This window comes from Lepidochelys kempii, chromosome 12, assembly GCF_965140285.1.
Source record: "Lepidochelys kempii isolate rLepKem1 chromosome 12, rLepKem1.hap1, whole genome shotgun sequence".
NCBI lineage: Eukaryota > Metazoa > Chordata > Testudines > Cheloniidae > Lepidochelys > Lepidochelys kempii.
Genome location: NC_136391.1, coordinates 2263779 through 2272746, shown reverse-complemented (window position 1 = coordinate 2272746; position 8968 = coordinate 2263779). Strand labels below are relative to the sequence as shown.

General features: G+C 44.3%; 1 protein-coding gene across 10 annotated transcripts in view; it reads right to left on the bottom strand.

Annotated features, from left to right (window-relative positions):
- Positions 1-208: 208 nt before the first annotated feature.
- The window catches only part of RFWD3 (ring finger and WD repeat domain 3), a 65499-nt gene continuing 56739 nt past the window's right edge, over positions 209-8968 (bottom strand). For all 10 annotated transcript variants that reach the window (XM_073307088.2, XM_073307085.2, XM_073307090.2 and 7 more), the window contains 3 exons: positions 8179-8393; positions 4885-5102; positions 209-1904 (listed from right to left, as the gene is read on the bottom strand). In XM_073307088.2, the coding sequence (XP_073163189.2) occupies positions 1761-1904; positions 4885-5102; positions 8179-8393 (577 nt within the window). In that variant the 3' untranslated portion in view covers positions 209-1760. The remainder of the gene's footprint in view (positions 1905-4884; positions 5103-8178; positions 8394-8968) is intronic.

The window sequence follows — 8968 nt, the reverse complement described above, 5'->3', positions numbered from 1 at the left end:
CCACAGGGGACTCAATTTTCATATTACATTCACTAGAAGCCTCTATTAGTAAATATACTTGAAACTCCCACATCCAACCTGGAAGTCCTATCAGATGAAGGGATCCTTGCCAGAGTACACGGAGCCTTGTTTATATTCATCTAGATGGAAGCACATCTCTGTACCACACATTTCACAAGGTCAGACAGTTACATCAGCAGAAGCAGGGTTCTATAATGATAAATGCTTTATTTTTCACATCACATAAAAAGATAGGAACAAACTATCACACAAAAATAGATACAATTAAATGGAGATGTGTATATTTTACATTATCTTGTTTTTAAAGAGAAGACTCAAAGAAAATTCATATCCCTGCAAGTTTTAGAAAGGAAAGTTGTTCTGTGGATTTAATTAGTGACACCCTGGATCTGGTAACAGAAAAGATGCCGTTTACACAGGCTTCATGCAAGGAACAGTGCCCAGGGACAGGTTCCCCATGCAGGGAAACTGTCTTGCAACTTGTGTAACATTCTTGATAGTTTGTCTTTGGCAAATACAAACATGGGGATGAACATGATTTACATTTCAAGTCAGAAAATGAAATGTCCTTACTCACAGGAACACATGTGGGCTGAGAATCAGTCTGCATACTTGGCACTCAAACCCTTGGCTCACCCCACACCCCACCAACTCTTTATGGGGAATTCTGGTTCAGACTCACATCTAGGATGTGAAGAATTGTGCCACAGACAAGGATGACGGGGACCACTCTGTGACCCTCTGGTGAATCAAACCTCAGGAAATCCAACAGTTTTTATTACATTTGGTACAAAGCAGCCAACATTTTCTCTTTCTTTCTTTTCAATTCAAATGCTGTTCAGCCACCTGAGCCTTAGGCAAGGTTAACATGAATTGCAACTAGCATCAAACTGCACAAAAGTCTCCCCACCCCACCCTATTGCCAACTTTCTCCAGACAAAAGACAGTTCTACGATGTTTGGACTGGGCTGCGCCTAAAGAGGAGGCAAGGTTCATACTATATGCATATGAAAATGCAGAAGAGAAGTGTTCTCACTCCAGTCCCAAAACTATCTTCTCCATGGCAAAGACTAATGGCATAGAGTTGGCTTTACCTGATTGATGGAAAAGCCCCACCAAGCTTGTTTTGCCCAGAAGCCTCAAAAAGCGCATAGGAACAGCTGAGTAAGTCCTTTACAGGACATGTCCACAACATTCCTGGGAAAATGCCCATCTAAGTACAAGGCAGCAGCCAAACTGCTACTTAAAGGCCCTTTCATCATGGAGCAAGGGGAGGAGGACTGCAAAGTACAGGGGGAGTCTCAGAAATTCCTTTCCTTTGGGTCATTCTATGAAGTGGTTTGCAAGTCCCAGCACTGTGTTAATGCTGGGTGGGGGTGGGGAAGAGAGAGAGAGTTATAACACTGTGCAGCTGGAGACAGGCCAAGAGTGAGCACTGCATTGAGGCAGGCTGCCAGTTTGCCTGAGAATAGAAAAAACTGACCTTGGGATCAACTGAAGGAATAAGGACAGATACAAATTAGGGTGGGGAGAAAAGACAAAACACCAGTGCTCCAGTTCCTGAATGCACCAACATGAGAGATGCCGTGGCAGTTCCTGTCCCATAAACAATTCAGGCAGGAAAGCAGAGCCTGGGGTTGTGCTGTTGTGGTGGGACAGCAGAGAATTTGTTGGAATTGGTAGTTTGTTAACAGCACATTTTGGAAGCTCCTCTCTGCGGAAGGCTTACAGAGCCTTTTTCAATCCCACTTGTAGAGCTTCACCATCTTCTCAGTGAGAGTGGCCAGGAAGTTATTGCGGTTCACCGTGAAAGGGCAGATGTCCAGCACAGGTAGGTCAGTTTGTAGCTTCTGCCGTAAGGAGCCACTTCCAGCATCCCATACCTGTGAAGTACAAAGGGTCAGGCACCATGGTGCTCTCCTCCCACTCAGTCTTGGTTCTAATGCTGTTGGTGGGAAGGAGCCCCTCCTCAAAGAAACATCCCAGCTAGCTCAGCCATTTTCCAACACCTTCTCCAGCCAGGAAAGACTCACTTCTGAGCCACTAAACTTGCCATTAGCCTCCTCTCGGGAAGGTCAGATAATCAGGGACATAGAATCATAGAATATCAGGGTTGGAAGGGACCTCAGGAGGTCATCTAGTCCAACCCCCTGCTCAAAGCAAGACCAATCCCCAACTAAATCATCCCAGCCAGAGCTTTGACAAGCCTGACCTTAAAAATTTCTAAGGAAGGAGATTCTACCACCTCCCTAGGTAACGCATTCCAGTGTTTCACCACTCTCCTAGTGAAAAAGATTTTCCTAATATCCAACCTAAACCTCCCCCACTGCAACTTGAGATCATTACTCCTTGTTCTGTCATCAGCTACCACTGAGAACAGTCTAGAGCCATCCTCTTTGGAACCCCTTTCAGGTAGTTAACAGCAGCTATCAAATCCCCCCATATTCTTCTCTTCCGCAGACTAAACAACTAACTCAGGGAAAATGGAAAGTGGGCAAGGCTGGTCATTTGTGATGAGGCAGTCTGAATTCCACTTTTAAAAGTTTTTCTTAAAACACGTCCCATGGCTCAGTAACCCTGTACAAAGTTCCTTTAGCTTGCATATATAAATGCAACACTTACTATTGCAAAAGTCATCTTCCAGACATGAACCAAATATGGCCAGTACGTGCTTCTCTAGAGTATTCCTGTTCTTTGATATAGGATTATGTGTACAGGTAACAGAAGATCTATAAACCCATGTAATTTAGGAATATTACATGCTTCATTAAGAAAAGATCTCTATTTATCAATAGCGTGTGTGTGTTCTGGTTACTCTTATTGGAAAGAATTTTAGTAATACTATTTAATGCATTAAAAAAAAGCTTGTGCACAGATTTTGCAAGGGGAGGGGATTTAAGTTAAAACTGATTTTTCCTAACCCCCACCACTGCTTTAATAATAGGATATGCAGCCTCTTACTTCTGTGACTAGTTTAATTTCAGCCTGGGTTCACTGTGACTATGAGCTACCAACTAGCAGCTCTTCCTTCCAAAGAGGATGGATCTAGACTGTCATCTGGTACCAGTGAGAACAGAACGAGGGAGTAATGGTCTCAAGTTGCAGTGGGAGAGGTTTAGGTTGGATATTAGGAAAAACTTTCACTAGGAGGTGGTGAAGCACTGGAAAGTGTTACCTAGGGAGCTGGTGGAATCGCCTTCCTTTGAAGTTTTTAAGATCAGGCTTGACAAAGCCCTGGCTGCGATGATTTAGTTGGGGATTGGTCGTGCTTTGAGCAGGGGGTTGGACTAGATGACCTCCTGAGGTCTCTTCCAACCCTGATATTCTATGATTCAGCCTGTGGGAGATAATGGATTGAGATGTACCAATTTCCCACCTGGCTGGGATCTACAAAGCCACCTGGCAGCAGTAAGAACCCTTGTTGTTTGTTTCATAGATATTAAGGTCAGAAGGGACCATTATGATCATCTAATCTGACCTCCTGCACAATGCAGGCCACAGAATCTCACCCACCCACTCCTGCAATAAACCTCTCACCTATGTCTGAGCTATTGAAGTCCTCAAATCATGGTTTAAAGACTTCCAGGTGCAGAGAATCCTCCAGCAAGTGACCCGTGCCCCATGCTGCGGAGGAAGGCGAAAAACCCCCAGGGCCTCTTCCAATCTGCCCTGGAGGAAAATTCCTTCCCGACCCCAAATATGGCGATCAGCTGAACCCTGAGCATATGGGCAAGATTCACCAGCCAGATACCCAGGAAAGAATTCTCTGTAGTAACTCAGATCCCACCCCATCTAACATCCCATCACAGGCCATTGGGCCTATTTACCATGAATATTTAAAGATCAATTAATTGCCAAAATCATGTTTCAGAGAAGACATGGAGAATGAACCATCTTCACTCCTAGAGATGATCCCTGCAAGTCAGTGTTTAGAAACAGTGGCAGGGTAATGTGGATGAAGCACTATAGCTTCTTGTGCTGTAACTGTTCTGTGGCTCGAGAACAGTAGTCTCCAACAGCTGTTAAGCCAGCTTTCCTCATTATTTTACTGCTCCCAAGGAAGGCTGGATGGACCAATTCTCTATCACACCCCTTATGTAACAAGAGGTTTGCTTTGGGGCTGTAGCCATAGCATTTTAACCATAGCTAAATGCCAAGGTACACTCTTACCTTGGAGGCTGAAGTCCTCCTTCAACCTCAGAACAGACACCGCACAGATGGCAGCAGTACAAGTCTTCCTCCACTGTCCCCTGCCAACCTGTCTCAACCCTAACCTGAAGAGACCACCTCTAGGAGGGAAGTTCACTCCCTGGTTTCCATAGACCAGATCATAAGAAGTGATGTTGCGACTCAACAGGCTTGAACTCTTCCCTGTGAGTTGGTATTGAGCTAGTGTGCCAGCATGCTGCTCCTGTAAGTGGCACTGTACTGGCCAGGTACCATTTGTACAACAGGACATTTTCTTTGGAGGAAAGTGTTAATTCCTAGGCCCTGGACAGAGTCTATCATGGCTAATTACATTCTGCCTACCTACATTCCTCAGGTAGGAAGCAGGCACAAGTTCACTACAGGGGCAACCTGCCTATATTTAAATTACCGTAAGGACACAGTATCTAGTTTTGTGCATTACTGGTTTACAGCCTGAAGCAGTATCTCTAAGTTGCCAGGGAGTTAGCCAGTCCCACAAGCAAAGTATGGAAAGTTAATGTACACACACACACAAACACCTCCCTGCCCACTCACCTGTTACCTACAATGCAAATTGCATCACACTGGATTTAACAACATGGGACAGATAAGGTTTCTCTCCTAAGCACTGCAATAAAACGCTGCCTGATGAAAATGAAAGGAAAAAAGAAATACCATGGCAGAGTTTGAGGCCTCATCGCCAGCGCACACCAAGATGCTGCCATCCTCTTCTGGACTCTGAAAGATGGCATTTTTGGTCAGCAGTTTGCAGGTGGGCCCAGCACTGAATGTCTGAACTGGGTGACAGGAGCAGACCATGTCGACAGATGCATCCGTCAGTTGGCTGCAGGACAGTTCCATCACCACACAATGCAGGCAATTGTTGCTCTTATCTGTGGGATGTAGAGAAAGGGTAACTCCACTGACAAGCTGAGTCACTTACCAAATACAGGTTTCAGAGTGGTAGCTGTGTTAGTCTGTATCAGCAAAAAGAACGAGGCGTACTTGTGATATCTTAGAGACTAACAAATTTATTTGACCATAAGCTTCCCTGGCTAAAACCCACTTCATCGGACGCATGCAGTGGAAAATACAGTAGGAAGATGTATATACACAGAGAAGATGAAACAATGGGTGTTGCCATACACGCTATAATGAGAGCGATCAATTAAGGTGAGCTAGTATCAGCAGGAGAAAAAAAAACCAAAAACCTTTTGTAGTGATAATCAGGATGGCCCATTTCCAACAGTTGACAAGAAGGTGAGAGTAACAGTGGGGGGTGGAAATAAACATGGGGAAATAGTTATACTTTGTGTAATGACACATCCACTCCCAGTCTTTATTCAAGCCTAATTTAACGGTGTCCAGTTTGCAAATTAATTCCAATTCAGCAGTCTCTCACTGGAGTCTGTTTTTGAAGTTTTTTTGTTGTAATATTGCCACTTTTAGGTCTGTAATCGCGTGACCAGAGAGATTGAAGTGTTCTCCGACTGGTTTTTGAATGTTATAATTCTTGACGTCTGATTTGTGTCCATTTATTCTTTTACGTAGAGACTGTCCGGTTTGGCCAATGTACATGGCAGAGGGGCATTGCTGGCACATGATGGCATATATCACATTGGTGGATGTGCAGGTGAACGAGCCTCTGATAGTGTAGCTGATGTGATTAGGTCCTATGATGGTGTCTCCTGAATAGATATGTGGAAAGAGTTGGCAACGGGCTTCGTTGCGATGATAGGTTCCTGGGTTAGTGTTTTTGTTGTGTGGTTGCTGGTGAGTATTTGCTTCAGGTTGGGGGGGGCTGTCTGTAAGCAAGGACTGACCTGTCTCCCAAGATCTGTGAGAGTGAGGGATTGTCCTTCAGGATAGGTTGTAGATTCCTGACGATGCGTTGGAGAGGTTTTAGTTGGGGACTGAAGGTGATGGCTAGTGGCGTTCTGTTACTTTATTTGTTGGGCCTGTCCTGTAGTAGGTGACTTCAGGGTACTCTTCTGGCTCTGTCAATCTGTTTCTTCACTTCAGCAGGTGGGTATTGTAGTTGTAAGAATGCTTGAGAGAGATCTTGTAGGTGTTTGTCTCTGTCTGAGGGGTTCTCGTCCCCTAACGCCCCTACTCTACTTGCGCTACATTGATGACGACTTCATCATCTGGACCCATGGAAAAAAGCTCTTGAGGAATTCCACCATGATTTCAACAATTTCCACCCCACCTCAGCCTGGACCAGTCCACACAAGAGATCCACTTCCTGGACACTACCATGCAAATAAGCGATGGTCACATAAACACCACCCTATACCAGAAACCTACTGACCGCTATACTTACCTACATGGCTCCAGCTTTCAACCAGACCACACCACATGATCCGTTGTCTACAGCCAAGCTTTAAAATACAACCGCATTTGCTCCAACCCCTCAGACAGAGACAAACAACTACAAGATCTCTATCAACTTATCCTTACAACAAAGCCCGTTGCCAACTCTGTCCACATATCTATTCAGGAGACACCATCATAGGACCTAATCACATCAGCCACACTATCAGAGGCTCGTTCACCTGCACATCTACCGATGGGATATATGCCATCATGTGCCAGCAATGCCCCTCTGCCACGTACATTGGCCAAACCGGACAGTCTCTATGTAAAAGAATAAATGGACACAAAACATTCAAAAACCAGTCGGAGAACACTTCAATCTCTCTGGTAACTCGATTACAGACCTAAAAGTGGCAATATTACAACAAAAAAAACTTCAAAAACAGACTCCAGTGAGAGACTGCTGAATTGGAATTAATTGGCAAACTGGACACCATTAACTTAGGCTTGAATAAAGACTGGGAGTGGATGTGTCATTACACAAAGTAAAACTATTTCCCCATGCTTATATCCCCCCCACATACTATTACTCTCACCTTCTTGTTAACTGTTGGAAATGGGCCATCCTGATTATCACTACAAAAGGTTTTTTTCTCCTGCTGATAATAGCTCACCTTAACCGATCACTCTCGTTATAGTGGGTACAGCAACACGCATTTTTTCATGTTCTCTGTGTGTATATATATATATATACATATATATATACACACACACACACACACCTACCTTCCTACTGTATTTTCCACTGCATGCATCCGATGAAGTGGGTTTTAGCCCATGAAAGCTTATTCTCAAATAAATTTGTTAGTCTCTAAGGTGCCAGAAGTGGCACCTTAGCAGATGACAGAACGAGGAGTAATGGTCTCAAGTTGCAGTGGGGGAGGTTTAGATTGGATATTAGGAAAAACTTTTTCACTAAGAGGGTGGTGAAACACTGGAATGCGTTACCTAGGGAGGTGGTAGAATCTCCTTCCTTAGAGGTTTTTAAGGTCAGGCTTGACAAAGCCCTGGCTGGGATGATTTAACTGGGAATTGGTCCTGCTTCGAGCAGGGGGTTGGACTAGATGACCTTCAGGGGTCCCTTCCAACCCTGATATTCTATGATTAAGTACTCCTCGTTCTTTTCGCCAAATACAATTTTTCCCCACTGTACAATAGCCTGTTCAGGAAAGGGCCAGAACTAAGCTGCAAAGAGACTAGAATCCTAATACAAACCCACTCAGGGTCACCACAGGGATGGAAGCCCTAGGCAAGAGGCATTGTGAGGCAAAAGGAACGGTCCATTTGCAGCCAGGCATACCAGGCTTCTCCTCCCAACCCCACTCTCAGCAGCATCTCTTTTGTATATGTGCAGCCACACAAAAAGCTTTACTGTGTCCAAGGGGAAGCATGGTACTAGTGTGTTATCCAGGCCTTCGCCTCTGAAAAGTAAAAGCATGATTTCTGCTATGCTCTCAATTCCCTGAGGCGCCAGCTTTCCAAAGCTACCACCAAACCCTGGCACCTCACAGGGGCTTATGTGGCAGGGCAGAATTACGGCAAACTGATAAAAGCACTGCATAAAGGGTGTTGTACTTGCACACAATTACTTACTAGGTCTGTAAGTTGCAAGGCAGTGCCGAGTGCTGATTTCAGTCTGAATATCGATGCAGCCTCCAGACTCTAGAGGCAGATGGTGAGGCCGGTAGGAGTTGGTGGCCTTCTGTTCCCAAAAGCAGCCTCCTTCTAAGGTCCCAGCTATTACCCCACCGTATGGCAGCGTGGTGGAGGCCATTCGGGGCAGGTAGGACAGGGAAACCACAGGACACCTGAAAGGAGAATTTGCAAGAGCGTAACGCCAGCACTTATAACAATAGAATACCAATTTAAATTTATTAAATATTTATGGATGTTCTTCTACATTTTTAATATTGATTTCAATTCCACAGAATACAAAGTGCATAGTTCTCACTTTATATTGCTATTTTTGATTACACATATATATGCACTGTAAAGTGATGAACCAAAAAATAGCATTTTTCATTTCACCTCATACAAGTACTGAAGTGCACTCTCTTTATCGTGAAAGTGTAACTTACAAATGCAGATTTTTTTTGGTTAAATAACTGCAGTCAAAAACAAAACAGAGTAAAACTTTAGAGCCTGAAAGTCCACTCAGTACTACTACTTATTCTGCCAATCTCTAAGACAAACAAACAAGTTTGCTTACATTGACAGGAGATACTGGTGCTTGCTTATTTACAATGGCACCTGAAAGTGAGAACAGGCGTTCGCATGGCACTTTTGTAGCCAGCGTTGCAAGGTATTTACATGTCAGAAATGCTAAACATTCATATGCCCCTTCATGCTTCAGCCACCATTCCAGAAGACACTTCCACGCTGA